This window comes from Trichoplusia ni, chromosome 20 (genome assembly GCF_003590095.1).
Source record: "Trichoplusia ni isolate ovarian cell line Hi5 chromosome 20, tn1, whole genome shotgun sequence".
NCBI classification, from domain to species: domain Eukaryota; kingdom Metazoa; phylum Arthropoda; class Insecta; order Lepidoptera; family Noctuidae; genus Trichoplusia; species Trichoplusia ni.
Genome location: NC_039497.1, coordinates 2713368 through 2730847, shown reverse-complemented (window position 1 = coordinate 2730847; position 17480 = coordinate 2713368). Strand labels below are relative to the sequence as shown.

The 17480-nt window shown below is 35.8% G+C and overlaps 1 protein-coding gene across 3 annotated transcripts in view; it reads right to left on the bottom strand.

Annotated features, from left to right (window-relative positions):
- Positions 1-521: 521 nt before the first annotated feature.
- The window catches only part of LOC113503716, a 55055-nt gene continuing 38096 nt past the window's right edge, over positions 522-17480 (bottom strand). For all 3 annotated transcript variants that reach the window (XM_026885789.1, XM_026885790.1, XM_026885791.1), the window contains exons 2-9: positions 9678-9766; positions 6240-6434; positions 5544-5651; positions 4956-5057; positions 3889-4021; positions 2369-2603; positions 1763-1956; positions 522-696 (exon numbers count right to left, since the gene is read on the bottom strand). In XM_026885789.1, coding sequence (XP_026741590.1) covers positions 590-696; positions 1763-1956; positions 2369-2603; positions 3889-4021; positions 4956-5057; positions 5544-5651; positions 6240-6434; positions 9678-9766 — 1163 coding nt within the window. In that variant the 3' untranslated portion in view covers positions 522-589. The remainder of the gene's footprint in view (positions 697-1762; positions 1957-2368; positions 2604-3888; positions 4022-4955; positions 5058-5543; positions 5652-6239; positions 6435-9677; positions 9767-17480) is intronic.

Genomic DNA, 17480 nt, shown 5'->3' with positions numbered 1-17480 from the left:
AATTTAACCTTTAATAGTTGTCATTTGGTCCTATAATATTTTCTTAGTTTCGCTCAGTAGCTTTTTGATTTTTTTGAGGTCGGTTTATGTTTTATGTTGCTAAAATAATGACATTTAACTGATCATGAATAACGGTTATTATTTTAACTAATCAATTTTATTTTTTATAGCTTCGCTTTTAAAACGCATAGCGGGTGCTGGTAACATATTTTTGATATATATCTAAGTCTACATCTAGAAAAGCAAATCTTTCTTCTAAATTAATCACACAAGGTCTTAACTTATAACTAAAGTTTAGACTGTAATCTGATTAGCTGAAAGACTGACAGTACGCAAGGTTTAAAACGTAAGACAAAAAAATCCTTCAAAGGGAGTCGCTTAAAAAAAAATCTCTAAAAAATAGTTTAAGCAACGCTTGGTACGGTCTGGAAATTGATGGGTGAGTTTTGTTTTCAATTTTTCAGTGGAACCCTCGTTTCCATTGGATTTTTTATAATCTATCTGATTGATTTGATTTTGTATTTTTTTTTTGTCTTGTGGTATCTCCCTGTCGAGTCTTTCAGTCTGCAGTCAAGTTACAACAATTGTCCTAATAGTCGAGTGATGTGAACGTGATGGGCAGTACTGCGACCGGCTCCGAGCACTTGGGCTTGTTGATGTAGATGCTCCAGGTGCGCTTGTCCAGGTCGAAGATACCTGGAATCATGGTATTGTGAAATTAGATGGGAAAACCGATTCTGCTGTTTATAGATAAATATTCATTCATCGGGCGTTGTAGGAATACTTAAATAAACTGCCATCATCATCAACATCATTGTAAATAGCAGAATTGAGACCCTGAAGCAAAGGGTAGGAATGAAAACACCTTAAAAAATTGTAGAATCGTAATTAATGAACTAGATGTATAATGTTTTTGTATATTGCTACGCGTGTATTCTATTTCATCATGCTGCTGTGTGTATACTTGCGATTGTATTACGTATTTTTCAAAAGCAAAGCGATAGCAATATTGCCACAATTGACAGGCGATGCGAATAAGTGCCGCACGCTACCTACATACGATGATTTGCGCGATGTATGATTGCTTATTGAATCTGCTATAACCGCAATCATCGCGATGGATTCAAGTCCAGGTTGTTTATACAAATTTCATAGACTAAAACATAAAAGTTACAAATGTTGTTTTGTATTTTAATACGATGTAACATTATTTGGACCGAGATTGAATATACAATTATAATTAACTACTTAATTGTAACGTTGCTACCTTGTTGAGCGCATGTTTTCATGATCTCATTTCTAGAAGCACTAAAACAGGAGCTAAAGAAACATTACAGAACTAGATGCCAAGCTCAAAAACTGTGAACTCTTCTACTGGTAAGCACTTTTCAAATCAGTTCAGTACATGCATGAATTACATCTCTACAATAAAAGTAAAGAGTTCTAGTCTACACGGATTGCCGACTGGTTGAAGTCACCAAGCCAAACCCACTGAGCGTGACGAATCGTGGTTTCGATCCCCGCGTTGTACAAGAGTTTGTGTGATACAAGAACCCAGTCTTTGTGAATATAACTTGACTGTTTGTGAAACCACAAGCGACACAAGGATTATAATCCCAACATAGGACACAGGACACAGGAAACTTAAGTGTTTCAGTGGTATGCGTTAAGTTCATCGTAGATCCTGGCTCACAGGAGTTGCAATGACGTTCATGTTTGGCTAGTCCCATAAAAAAAACTTTAAAGTCTAAAGACATGTTACCGGCGGCGATGGTCTTGATGACGTCATCGGGTTGTTCCTGGAACAGCTTGAACTCGGCGTCGCTGGTGTCGGAGAGGATCTCGGCGATGTCCGCGCGAGTCCGCGGCGTGGGGTACGAGTGGATGACGCGCAAGCGAGCCGCACTACTGTCGATGATGCTACCGATCACCTCCGATATGTTGGTGCGCTGGTATCTAGGCAGGTAGGAGAAGACAATTTGAGGAAAGTTCCAAATTGTGAAATGATTTAGCTCGATTTGCATTCGAAAGTCGAAAGGTAGGTAATTCGTTCAGATAAAACGGCTTTATACTTAGTACATAGAGCTATGCGATATTGTTGAATTTAGCCAGGATTGTGAAAGATATATGAATTAGGATAAAAATGACAAAACTTATAAAAAGTATTTGTTGTACCTTCCCAAAATAGATATCACGAGCGAATATAGATATGTACATATATTTATTTCAACATAGATCGACTATATTTACTAATTTTAACAAAAATAGCCTTCAAGTGGTTTGTGCTTATTAGGACGCTTGCATGAACGTAAGAAATCCTTAAACAATTGCTTATAAGTATCTACAAGTGTATAATCTGATTAATCACCTGTTGCAATGCACCAGCGGTTCCTTGTCGTACTTTTGAATGTTGAGCAGGGACCGGTCCGCCTTTAGGTCTGGCGAGACCTCCACGTTGTAGACCTCGCGATGTCCCCACGACGTCGTCCAGATCATGTTCACCGAGAACCCGTTCCCGATGCCCAGACCTTCATCGCGGAGAATCCTCTCCGCGTCGCTGAAGTTCTTGGCGGATAGCATCGCTCGAGTTATGAAGGTACGGGCTGAAAGAGGGCTGGGTTACTGAGGTGTTCAGGAATATAGAAATTCAGGTCGTCAATTAGAAAATCAAGATAAAAGTAGTCCATAATCTGAAAAAGATCATCGTCATCGTCAGGCCATATTCGTCCACTGTTGGACATAGGCCTCCCCAATTGTATGCATTGGACTTGCCAGCTAGTTGCATCTAGTGCAGAAGGAGCTGGATCTAGCAGTAAAAGATCGCGATAGCCCTTTCTCGCGCTATCATAACCTAAAGTACCCGCTATGCGTCCAGTTACATTGTTAAGCAATTTAACTGAGCAGTTCCTTTCAACAAGGACGAAATTCTTGCATAAATGCGAAAAGGAAATGTTGTATTGCAAGGGCACGTAGAAAGATGAATGTCAAAACAATTTGAGGCAGGCGGACATAAATCATGCAAGCGAGGACCTCGGCATTATGTAATTATAATAATGTATTTATTTATGTATATTATTAGGTAATGTTATGATATTCGAAGACATTTGACGTCAGAAGCTATGGCAGACGCAATCGTGCGGGTCTCGTGCGTAGGTAACAGACCTCCTTCACCGAATTTTATTTGAGGTCAGTTTCGAAGGAAATCGGAACCTCTTTGATGGTTTCTGTTCTTTTGACGTCAATCTTGGCTTTGTTAATGCCCTTCGGGATGCGAAGTTAATTAGCATAATCATATTTTGCACGTTCGTAGAAAAAAAAGAATGGATAGGATAAGTCGAAGATAGATAATCATGAATTTAAATAAGCAACGGAGAAAGCTCAAGGGTCGTGGTCGCTTCGCTATAATTCCATAAATAGTTTTCTATGCACAAGTTACCAGCTTCAGTGGGTTTTGTATTAATTCGTAGTTTTCAAAGTTTATATCTTAATTAATTATTAATTTTAAAACAACCCTGACTCACGGTGAAAGAAACCTTCTTATAGAAACCTGGATTACAAATATTGGAAACTGGATTTGCCTATCTGCTGCGCTCAAGTGTGACTTAGCGAATAAGACCTACATACATAGATACAAACACACATACACGGTACTGATTACCGATATTATATACTAAGTACTTTCAGAAATCCGCATCCAAAGCATAAAAGCGAAATCCTGTTACTGAGTCTCATACGTCCGTACGTCAACAGACTGTGCCTCGGAAACCGTCATAACAAGACAGTTGAAATTCTCCCAAAAAACAACCGAATTGTTTTGTACGTAAGTCTTAATTTCGTAAATCCAATTCGCACTTTAAAGGTATTTTTATTGCAACGTTTTATACTCACGGGTATTCCCTGGCTTCAGAACTAGTGGACTGAGTGTGTTGATGGAGAAAACGAGACCGTTCTCGTTGTAGCCCATGGTGTAGCCCGGCATGTGGCCAGCGTAGCACAGCGAAGAGAACCTCTCTTCAACAGCCTGCGACACATTCAAATACGTTAAGATGCTAAACAATTTAAATAATAAAAAACAAAAGTAGGTACTAGTTTAGCTATCGCGTTTCTGCTGGTAGACATTTCTAATGAAATATGATAATTGAAACTAATTTAATTTAATTTGCAATCCTTTGCCTTTTAATTTTCAAGGGACTTCAAATAGGAGGCGGTTTTCTATTCGTGTTATTTTATGTTTGTGGCCTCAGAGCTGCTGTATTAAAATAACAAAAACGGATAATGCTATACGTGTAAGCCTGTGGGAGAAGCATGGAGGACCTACCTTCCTGCGAAACCTAACATACCAATGTGTGTAGGTATATTACAATTCTTAGCACCACCCTTGACACTTGTACATCTGCTCAGTTTTATCCTGTTTTCTTTCGATTTAGTATAAATAAACTATTAAATAAAAAAATAACAATAATTTATGATCGATAGAAGTTCCATGATAGGACAGCCTGCCGTCAGTCGCGTGACAAAGAAAAATAATTAGTCCAAAGAAATGGTTCGCAGAAAGATAACAATAGGACTTAGATTTTTATCGGAAACGTCATATAAAAACATGATTTAAATTTAGAAAAGCAATATCCAAGAAAAGACGTAGGTACTATCTCTTGAAGGCAATAGGGTAGATAGCAAATAAACTCTGTTTAGACCGTCAGACAGATTTCCAAAAAAATATTGCCTACGTATTTATTCTGTTATCTCGTAAACAAAATTAACACCTACCACCTACAGTGTAAGACTAGTATTATTATAATATTATTCAACCACGATTTTAAAAGCGAATAGAAATATGACAGCCAAAACATTTTGCTATGCGCCTGCTGTGCGTCCTTGTCGTATAAGGTATCCTGTCAAGCTAATCCAAAACGAAAGTACCTTAAGTTAAGGCTCAAATTGAAATGATAACTTACACCATGGTCTCTGTCTTCCTTCGCTGGTATGATGTGAGCCGTCATGATGTAGAAATGGTTGAGGGTTTCACCGAAAGCATCTTCTGTGTGACCAAGTAAGGTCTGAAATGGAAATGCAAGTATAACGATTGACATCAACAACTAACAATTGTCTCTCGCTTGCTATGGAGGGAAGTGGATTTTTTTTCTTATTCCTCTATCTTACTCAAATTTCTTTTGTCAGATTTTGCACCTATTGACGACCTCCGTGGTCGTGTGGCTTACGCACCGGTTTCAAGGTGTCGCTAGCTCTGAAGTCCCGGATTCGATCCCCGATCGGGTCAATGTAAAAATTCACATTTCTATATTGTTTCGGGTCTTGGTGTTTGTGGTACCTTCGTTGTATCTGAATTCCGTAACACAAGCGATTCTTACTTTGGGTTCAGAACAATGTATGTGATGTTGTCCGCAATCTTGCGTCTAATCATAAAGTCAAATAAAAAAATAACAGACTAATAGGTAAATGTTGCTCCACAAAACACAGCTCTATTTACAAGGCTTTAAGTCTATAGATCTTGTTTAAATTACGTAGAAGGTTCCAGAACTTACGTTGGAAGGGTTTTTGATGGCGATTGAGCTGCAACCTCCCGTGTCGTTGCGAGGGATGTGGTTGTCGTTGACGGTGCCGATCAGATCGTCCATTTGCAGAAGGAACAACTACAAGACAAATTGATTTATTTCAAGTAAGTGAGAGGAGCGTAGCACTCTCACTACAAATCGAATTTGATCCCACAGAAACATAAAATTGGGATAAAAATTATCCTCTTTGTTAATTCTATCTATAAACTATCTGTGAATCAAGTTTGGTCTAAATCCCTTTTGTAGTTTCTGCGTGAAGGAGGAACAAACATCCATACATAGAAACTTTCGCGTAAATAATACAAGCAGGATTCGTTGCCAGGCTGCACGAATGAATTTTCAATAAAAAATTAAATTATTCTTGATAGTACGGTCTCTTGGACGTCACAAGTGGCTTGAAGGGCTATAGATAGATATAACTTAAAATGTGTTTTGTATAAATGTCATTTACTTTCGAAACTTTACGTGTAGGAACAGAAATTCATAATTTTCTGTGCAGTTGTTTCAAAAATCAGGTTGTAGGTATAACGACGAATTTAAAATTACATAGGTACTTGTTTCTTCTTTAAACGACTCCCGCACTAAGGTAAATTCAACCCTTATACCGCGGACGTTTCACAAACATTCAAATCACATGCACAAAGACACCCAGTCCCATCCGCATACCTGGTAGAATGGAACGTTAGCGCCGTCCGCGACGCCCTGGATCTCTTTCACATAGTACGGATATTTCTTCTTCATATTCGCAAGAGTCTTGTCGTACGCGTTCCTGCCAGCATCAGTCTTGTACTCCTTCTCGAAGTCACGAAGGTTCTCGTACGACGATAGGAAACTTTTTATTATGTTCGAAAAAGTCCGGCCCTGGAAACAATGAGGTTTTAAGTCTGTTGTTCTTATTTTATTTATGAGTTGCTATAGTATTATACTAGCTGCTGCCCGCGACTTCGTCCGCGTGGTTAGAAGACATAAGTTATAATTGATACCTGCCTTCTATCTATCTATCTCCCTTCTATCTATCTTGTAGGATTCAGTCAGCGTTTGCAATGTAAGCGCAAAAAATGTGTTTTTTTACGACCTCACATTAGAAACCTCAAAAAATTTAGCCTATGTGTTATTCTGATGTATAGGCTATATTGTGGTAAAGTTTCATTCAAATCCATTCAGTAGTTTTTACGTGAAAGAGTAACAAACATCCATACATCCATACTTACAAACTTTCGCCTTTATAATGGTATAGTAGTAGGATTATTGGTCTGTTGCATATTATCAATGCTAGACTACGTGAGTCTTATCCAAGAAAACACATACAAAATTGATAAATCCTAAAACTGAAGACAAATAATATGTAATTAAAACAGACTCAACATAATTAACTGTTGCGAAATATCAACACTTGTAAAATATGTTATAGCTTTTGTGAGCTCAAATTTTAATGCGCTGATAAACGAATAATGTTACAGAAAGATCATGTAAAGCGAAACTGTTATTTAACGATTAAATTATAGTTCGGCTTTGTTTAAATATTGGTATGCCAATGTTTGTTACGTTGGCTCAAAATCACGCATATATAGGTCTCTTCCTGCTTAACCGGTATCTATCCAAATCAACGTTATGCATAGGTACGGAGCTGAGTTTATCTGGTAGCCAGCCTAGGTGAAAAAAAAGCTATCTAGAAAAGGGTTAAAAGGAGTTTTAATATATCTTCTGTCGGAAATAAAAATTATAAAGAAGTTGTTTTGTAACAAGGAAGTTTTGTTATGATATTTTTTCTCATAAAATAATAATTTTAACTTAACATTTATTTTTAAGACATCCTGCAACATAATTACAAGTTTAATAAAATACTTCTAGACGATCATGATATTCTGAACTGGCTACGAAAGCGCCGCTTTTTTATTCTAATTTATACAGGGTGTCCCAAAACTCAACGATAATCTTAGACCGGATGAAAGGCCAAGTGATAACAGATCAGGGGAAAAAAATCTGTTTCTATTTTTTGAAAAAAAAAAAAAAATTTTCATTTCATTAATTTATAGTTTCGAATAATAGAATCGTTACTGAGTGATATGGTTTTTTTTTTATATTTTTCCCTGATCTGTTATCACTTAGCCTTTCATCCGGTCTCAGATTATCGTTGACTTTTAGGACACCCTGTATATTTGATAACAAACTCGAGACATTGCAAAGGCAAGACGTCCACTGGGAATGTCCATCGTTTTCGTAAATAGTAAAACCATTGCTATAAAGGCATATTATAATACTTAAAGGTCAGTGATTATGTCCAATATTTCTATTTACCACTGTTACAGCCGGTTATTAAGATCAAATCTGTGCAAAACATGTAGTATGGTAACCGAACAACTAAAAACATGGACCATAGTATATTAAAAAAACACCCAGTAAGAATAAACGCCTGTTTTTATCACTGACATGCATCATAGGAAGACTAATTTCGTTGGAACATTCACCGGGGGCGTAGCTCAAACGGGAGAGCGCACGCTTAGCGGAGGTGCTAAACGTGAGGGTCTAGGATCGATACCTGGCGCCCCCAACCCGGCTACATCATATGTAGCCTTTTGCCGTTTTTTATTTTATTTTGTCAATTTCTAGCTTTTCCCGAATGTTGTAGCTTAATTCTCTGGGAACTTAATATTTTTTTAGTTTCTTAATTTACTTGTGTATCTCAGTTTAATATTGTACATCTTTACTAATATTATAAATGCGAAAGTAACTCTGTCTGTCTGTCTATCTGTCTGTCTGTCTGTTACGCTTTCACGTCTAAACCACTGAACTGATTTTATTGAAATTTGGTGCAGAGGTAGAGTTGACCTTGAGAAAGAACATGGGATAATTTTTATCCCGGACCGTTGAAGAGTTCTCTTGGAAACGCGATATAACCGACCTCGACGCGGGCGAAACCGCGGGCGAAAAGCTAGTGTTATATAAATAAGAAAAATCCTGAAGTTTAATCCGATAACAGTCTCGGCCTCTTTCCAAGAATGATAATTCTGTATAATCTATAAAATATAATATTTTCCATTCAATTATTTACATAAAAAATATTTTTTTAAACGAAACACTAGAAAGAAGTTACCAATGGAAATTTTATTTTTTTCAAGTTATTGAGTAAAAATATGCGTAATTTCAGTAAAAGTACCATAAACCACTGTAAGTGGGTGAACAGTGGGTTTTTGTTTCAAATAAGGTTTTTGTAAAATGCCCAATAGCCATTGTGTAGGAGCCTTCGACGCTTTTACAAAGTTATTAGTTAAAGCCACTAAAAAGGTTTTAATTTATAAATTCAAATGTTATTTTTTGAAAATGTAGTCGAATTATTGGAATGCTTGTTTTAAATTAAACCAAATGCTTTTTGTATTAAATCGTTCTTCACTTTTGATCAAATCGGTTTTCCGATAACTTTTGGCAAAATTTATGACTTATTTTTTGACAGGACTTGAAATGGACAGAGCATAGGGCGATTTCTGTTTGATTCAAGATAGCTTCGTTTCAATTTTCTACTTTTACAGAACATGTCAGTTCTTCAAATTTGACTAGATACTAATCTTGATTTTGCTATTTTAAATTGTGCTTTCTTACAAAATAATGACATAAAGAAAAACTCTACAATTTAGTTACTTTTAGACTTTGCTGCAGGTTCTTCCTCATAGTAATGACATTTTATACCCTGCACCTCGGGACGTATTCTCTAAACGAAAAGGTGCCTGAAAATTAAAACGGCTTATGTTGAAATAAAAAACCATTTGTCTTTAAAGTGAAATCTTCTTTGACGTTGTAATGGGAAAAAAAATAAACCCGCGTCAGGACCTGATCGAAAAATCGTTAGACGAAACTACTTTAACGCAATACTGCATCGATAAAGCAATAAATATAAAATTGTATTCTACCACATTAATAATAGTACTTTAATACTGATAATTAAGACAATTCATGCAAAGTTAATCCCTATCATACAAAACGCACAACGTTAATATTCAAGTTTTCACTTGAGCCGGCAATCTCGTAAAGCAACCCGTCGTTTTTCTTTCGACAAAACTGCCTCATTTAAACAAGGCAGAAAGGACTCTATGTCTCAAGGCTACTTACGACATCGAATCCGACTTCATAGTGTGTCCCCTGGACGTGTATGACTGGCACAGTTCGCCGTCTGCCGATCGACTTCTCGCATGATACGCCTGAAACAAACAGAATCACAATTTAGAGAAAATGCAAAGTTACATGAACATCAGATTAGTCGCTCTAGCCGAGTGGGTGAGGTCGGTATGCTAAGCTCACTGCATGGGTCCCCGAATAGCACAAGCATTTGTGTGATCCACGAATACTTGTCCTGAGTCTGGGTGTCTTTGTGCATGTGACTTGAATGTCCAAAATCCCTGCTATACAAGGATTAAATTCCGTAGTTCGGGAGTCGATTTTCTTTTTGACGTGACAACGTAGGGTAGAATGTTCGAAAAATCGTAACGTTCCGCTAACCTCACACATGTCATAACTATGTATCTAAAGCAACAAGTTGAACTGGACGATCACCGAGCGAGAATTTTTTTATAATATCAAACAGGTTTAGGCGTGTTTTTTTAAAAACTGCAATTTGAAATTTTTATGCTTTGTCTTTTTCTAAATTAACAAGTGATTGGCATTGATTTGTTTTATTAAAATATTGTTTTTAATAAAATGTTTGTAATAAAATGACAGCATTGTGTGAAGTTTTTTTGCGGGATTTCTTCTTCACAGCCAGAGCGCATAGGAAGCGATTAAGAGTGGGCGATACGGGGTGCTGTCAATATGTCTTTTCTATAATTCTTTGTAGCCTAACTTGAATGATTAGTGGTATACTAATAGTAGTCCAACGCTTGTAATTTTCGAATATATTCGAATATAGCTAATGCTTTTCCAGCACAAAATACGTTGCAAAACAACGTTCGCCTAATGAGCCAATAAACTATGAATTGATAACATCTTTCTAAAGCCACAAATTCCTCTGACGTTCGTGAAACATGAATATTAAAAATGTTTAAACATCGGCCGTCGATTGTCCGTGAATGAATACATCTATAATTTGTAGGTTACGGTTGAGGACGTCTCTGACGGGTCAATACACTATAATAACTCTTCAAATTCAGTTTTCTTTTGTCTCAAAATATAAAAATTGACAATTTTCTTTTAAAAAAACGAGTCCCGCACTAAGGAATATGATCTTTGTGTCGCGGGAGCTTTTACAAACATTCAAGTCACATGCACAAAGTCACTCTGACTCAGATCAATTGACAATCCAATCGTCAAGCGTAAATGACAATATTAATTAATACGTTTTAGGTTTTGTACCCAAAGGGGAAACAACTGGCTCAATTACTTAGACGCGCTGCCTGTGCGTCTATCACTAGTACGTGTCTCATGAAACGTGTACTGAATAGCTTGGCAGTTCAGATTTTCAATTCGGTACTAAGGTGCCTCCGACTGTCACAAAGTTATATAAACTATGCCGTGTTAGATAGAGAGACCATAATTCCACTGATGATGATTTTTTCTTATCAAAACATATTTACATCAAGTAGTTGTATTTGACGGGCCTGTTGGTCTAGTGGTTAGTGACCCTGACTGCTATACCGGAGGTCGTGGGTTCGATTCCCGCCCAGGACAAATGTTGTGTGATGAGCATGATCATTTGTTCTGGTGTCTAGGTGTAATTTATCTATAATATGTATGTATTTAGAAATATATAAGTAAGTTTATCAGTTGTCTGGTTACCATAACACAAGCTCTGCTTAGCGTGGGATCAGATAACCGTGTGTGAGTTTTCCCATGATATTATTATTATTTGTATCTCTTTTCATTCACGGGTTAACTTCAAGAGAAGAGACCCGGTCCTTTTTAAAGGCGTGAACGGGGACACAGGTCCAACGCACAGAGGCCTTCTTGAGAACTTTAATATACAATGTGATGGGGCATCTACTAGGGATAATTCACCTCCGCTCTATGGGAGAACAGAGATGAAAAATCCAAAGTAGATGCAAAACTATTGCAATATGTATGTAAAACTAAATAGGCTATTATATAAATGAGACATGTTATTATTATTATTATTATATTTCCATTGCAAATAAATATTAAGACCAGCAGCTTTTAGTGGGATCATATATCTATGTGATGGATGACAATTTTTTCTGTAATTCTGGTTTTCTTTGGCTGCCTGGTAAACATGTGCTACCATATATTTTTGTCTCCAATATCGAAAGCACAAACTTCCTTAGTGTTATGAGAATTTTCAAATACTTAATTAATTTAATGAAGATGTAGAGTTTGTGTGTTTAACTTAAAATAGATAATCTTTTGATCTACTCCGATTTTTTGGTATTTTACGATAAAAAAAACACATCATTCGTGACTTCCATAGGCAATATATTTAACTTTTATATTTAATATAAACTACATGAAATGAAATCAATGAAATGAAATGAAATCATTTATTCTGTAAGTATAAGATATGTCATCACTTTTACATGTCATCTTAATTTTTTGAGAACGCTGAAGTCGACATTTCCTATCTGACCACCCTGAGAAGAAATGTCGAAACAAACTCAAGGGGTCTCAGTCTCTTTTGAAGTCCAGACAATTTCAATGCGAATAGATATGCATAAATCAATGCACGGTATTCGGTACAGTGATTACTTGTCAGCTTGTTCTAATAAATACAGATCAATTTATTAATCGACATTCCCAAAGTATTTAATTGATGGCGCTAGCAGTATATGGTTAGAAAACTTATAATTAGTACCTACTTCATTATTCATGATCAAAGCTATTTACGCATTTTACGAGCTATCCGTGTATGGTTAATTCATATCTAGAAGAACACACTAATTACTATTTTGATTGTCTAATTCAAAATACTTTTAAAAAAACCGAAAGGTTTTTATTTTAAACTTGTTTTTGTGTTTCCGTTTTTCGTAGACGATTTCGTAATATCTAGTCGCAATAAAATCTAGACTGAGATTATCTTTATTGGTTTTTAATGATAGCATTATGCGCGTGAAAGTTTGCTTATGTAAACCATCCTTTTTAAATGCCCAGAGTGTCTGGAGAAGAAATGATTCAAACTCCACAGCAGCACAGCTGACTTCGTTTAAGCACAACTAAATGTCTAAATTCAGCAGCTCATAAACCACATCGAAATATAAGTTATAAAATACCTATTATAGGATCAATATTGTGACGTAGATAGTAAAAGAGCTTGGAAAACGAAACTTCTTGAAATAAAACCTTTTTTTATTCTGATATTTAATTGTCGTCGTCATTAATAGACTATTGCCTGAACTGCATTGAGCAGTTGTGAACATTGAACTGCCAAGTCAAAAGGCGTAGTTTCGTATCTCCCAATATCACGTTTCGCATATTTTGAATATCAAGCAATTGTCACTTGCTAAGATGAGATTCAAAATAGAGAAGATTGAAGCACGGATCACTACGCTTGCTCGCTGCGTATTAGCGATTTCTTTTCCAGTTTTTCAAAGATACGATCCTTAACCGTTTTGCAATAATATCTCAGAATAATAAATAGCTTTTAATGCAAAAAAAAGCTATTCTTGAACGGATTTCGACGTCGTTTCGTGTCACGATCATGGCCACATAGAGTCTTTGTTTTATTGTTATTTTTTTTTTCTAAACGTTAACATTTTATTAAAGTTTCAGGAAATAATCACACATGCAAATATATTTAACTATACAAATATTAATTTTATTTTTGCTACGGTCGAACAATGAGTCGAGTCAGTCGTTAGCTGTTTCAGACAACACTATGGCTCTATTTTTTTCTTTTTTTTCTGCCTTACTGTAGATGTTTAGTTTAAAATAAAATAATATTCAAGTATATTATCGTCGTCAATATTTGTTTTTGCTCTATTAAAGGAAAAATATTAAGGTCGAGCTAATAATGAGACAATTACAGGCTGGAATTATTCTTATTTATGATAATATAAAAATATTAATGCTTAGCTATTGGAAATGCGCTAGGGAAGATTTTTTAACCAAAGAGTTTTCTTTACAAATTTTTAGTGAAACACAAATCACAAATCTTTTTTTTTAGTATCTGTACCATATGCCAACGTTTGACTGTCGTTACCAAGGCCGCCATTAGCACAATGCGAAGAGTTTTTTTGATGTTTCTAAACCAACTTATGCTAATAATATTATTACGTTTATTTTATTCAGAGACACATTTGACTGACCGATTACATTGAGGTACAAGTACATTTAGCAACAGAAAACCGTTGACCCAATATTTTGACTAGGTGTTAAAAACGTGTGATGAATTGCATGCATTGCCACGCACCGGCTAAAAAGCCAAAAACCGTTGCATGGTAGTTCAGGCTTAGTTATTAAGAGGCTGACACCACCCTAACTGGTCCAGGGAGGTAGGAGTCGACACGGATTCCTACACCTTTCCAAAGAAAAGGTGTCAAACAGTTTTTTCAAACAACGACAGATTATAGTACGGTGTGATAAAAAATCTTAAGTCGGTTAAAAAATCTTACAATTATGTCTCTTGAACCAATACATCGATTTCGATGAGATAATGTAATGCTAGTCTTACGCGATAACTACTACTCGGCTAACCGTGCTGTTTTTTTTTCAGTAAGAATGATAGTAATTGTTTCACTCAATCTTGTTATTAAAATGCAACTATCATGCAATTTATACTAAAGTATATTATTCTATAATATGATAATAACTTATGATTCAGAGGCCTTGAGAATAACTACTTTTAAAACCCACCTTCCTAAGGTTACACCTAAATAAATCTTACGAAGAACTACCTAAAGTTTGTGTGGTTTGACTGAATAATCTTGGTAACTACTGCGCCGATTTTGATGTTTTTCATTCATATACAGTCACATTTGTTGTAACCGTCGTAGGCTATATATAACCAGGAAATGAACTCCTCCGGCAATTTAAAATAAAACAATGATCTTATAATACCTACTTGACAAATGAGTTTTAAGTATCTACTCACTATGGTTAAAACTAGTTAGTTTAACTTGAAGGTGACATATGGGTTAATAGCTTCAATTCTCTTCCTGAATATGGTTAAATAATTAATTTAAATTTAACACAGACCGAGCTTAATTAAAAGTTAGCTCTTGTGGTCAATTCATCTGGCACTTTGCACTTTGACGATAGCTCAAGAATTACTCGTCACATATCGCTCAAATTAATTGAACTAAATGACAAGGATGAACATAAAAGGAGTCCCAACATAATATATAAAACCTTATTTTGCGTCACTAAACAAAAATGGCCTACACTAAAATTACCAAGACAATATTTTTTTCAATGTATACTACCGCGGTCCAATCCTCCCCCAATTTCTTATTCTATTCTCTATCCAGACAATATACGCATTTAAAATCATCATTCGCAAGCGGGATTCAAGTTTGTGTTTCCTAATAGACTAGACGACGCACAGCATAACTATACCATATTATATACTCGCATAAGCATTCAAGTTTTATGGAAACAGAGCAAAGCATACAGATTTGTTTCCGAATAATTCGCCAATAGCATAAACAATGTGTAAGAAGGGTCGACGACATAGTTAAGGTCTCGGGTCGAGTCTGAATGAGCCTGGCACTCGGACTGGAAATCGGAGGCCTATGCCCAGCAGTGGGAGGACTAAGGCTGTAGATGATGAAATAATAAACAATGTGTTAAGTTTGATTCTAAAAAAGCAGAGCGATAGATAGATCTATATGGCGTGCAATTGTTAAAGCGTCTGTCCAGCCATGGACGAATATGAGCCGATGATGATGAAGCATAGCGAGAACTATTTATAAAAACAAGACATTTTTGGGCACGTTATCCTAAATAGTAAGATTCATTCACACGACGAGGAAGAACGGTAAAGAAACCATTTGACCTAATGAAGTGACAAAACAAACAATAGTTATATACCATTACAAGCAAAAAACTACATAATAACATTAAAACACGCTAATGCGATAATTATATTTTTTTGCGCTTAGAATGAGTTGTAATCATTTTTAGGGGTTCGCAGATCAAATGGAAAATCCTTTATACTAACAGTTATTTGTTTGTAAATCGTCTGCGTTTAATAATGAGGTATTTGTGTAGTATGGTCTCAAAGGTTTTTTTTAATCCTTTTAATGAGCTTACGACTCTTTTTATAACATAGCACAAGACACTTAAACTCAGAACAGAGTATTTTTGAAACGCAATATTTGTCGTACGGCAATCGAACTTACGCGTCTTGCTCTGTGGGTTCAGCGTGTAACGTATACCACTCGACTATCCATACAGGCAAGTGTAATTGAAACACATAAAACAGTGTTTCTTTTTAAATGTCAAGGAAATTACAATATTCTGCCAATTCTTCGTCAGTAAGGAACTTATTATGTGGGAGTCTCTCGCACTTGTTCATTTTTTTGTGCTGTCAAGGTCTCGTGACAATAACCATGAAATAACTTCGACAGAGTACGTTTGTTGATATATTTAGATGGAAAACTAGTTGTTTTTTGTTATGTTCCAGAATGTATTTAATTCTGTGTAAAGATAAACATATATAATGAATCCTCAAACGTGTGTAAGTGTGTTTATGTATTTGTTAAGTAGACCATCCTTATCCTTATCCTTACATATTATAAAACAAAGTCCCCCGCCGCGTCTGTCTGTCTGTCTGTCTGTCTGTTCGCGATAAACTAGAAAAGTACTGAACGGATTTTTATGCGGTTTTCAACGATAGATAGAGCAATTCTTGAGGAAGGTTTTAGTGTATAATAAGTTTAGGTTTTGTGTAAACTGACGATAATACAGCGATATTAGTTAAACATGTCGGAAAAAATTAAGCCATTCGAGAGCTTTCATCGAGAACGCTGCCAAAACCTTTTGAGTTACAACAAAACAATGTATGGCAAGTTTGTACCTCTTTAATAGATCTACAAAAAAGTCCGCGGTGGTATATGTCTATCTTCCAAGGATAACCCACAATAACCATTTTTATGTGTTTTCTTAATACAGTAAAATTATTGGTTACTTACGAACCTCTTTTTAACAATACAGTATTAATCCTTATCCAAATAAATAAGTTAGATATATTATGCATGTAATATAGAACAAAATTGCCTTTTACACTACGCCAAAAATGTTAATAGGTAATGAGTTATCGTAATATTAAAATCTCCGCGCGAGAAATTAAAAATCGATGAAACGTAGCGAAGATATCGTTGGCATCCATATACTAATTGTACTATATATATACTAATTACTATGTATATACTATGTATGTATTATGTATATACTAATTGTTTGTTTGATTGTTTGTTTGAAAGCGCTAATCTCAGAAACTACTGGTTCAAATTGAAAAAATATTTTTGTGTTGAAGATACCATTAATCGAGGGAGGTTTTAGGCTATATGTATATCATCACGCTGCGACCAATAGGAGCGAAGAAAAAGTCATAACTTATATCTTCTAACCACGCAGACGAAGTCGCGGGCAACAGCTATCCTTATCCTTACATATTATAAAACAAAGTCCCCCGCCGCGTCTGTCTGTCTGTCTGTCTGTCTGTCTGTTCGCGATAAACTAGAAAAGTACTGAACGGATTTTTATGCGGTTTTCAACGATAGATAGAGCAATTCTTGAGGAAGGTTTTAGTGTATAATAAGTTTAGGTTTTGTGTAAACTGACGATATTACAGCGATATTAGTTAAACATGTCGGATAAAATTAAGCCATTCGAGAGGTTTCATCGAGAACGCTGCCAAAACCTTTTGAGTTACAACAAAACAATGTATGGCGGGTTTGTACCTCTTTAATAGATCTACAAAAAAGTCCGCGGTGGTATATGTCTATCTTCCAAGGATAACCCACAATAACC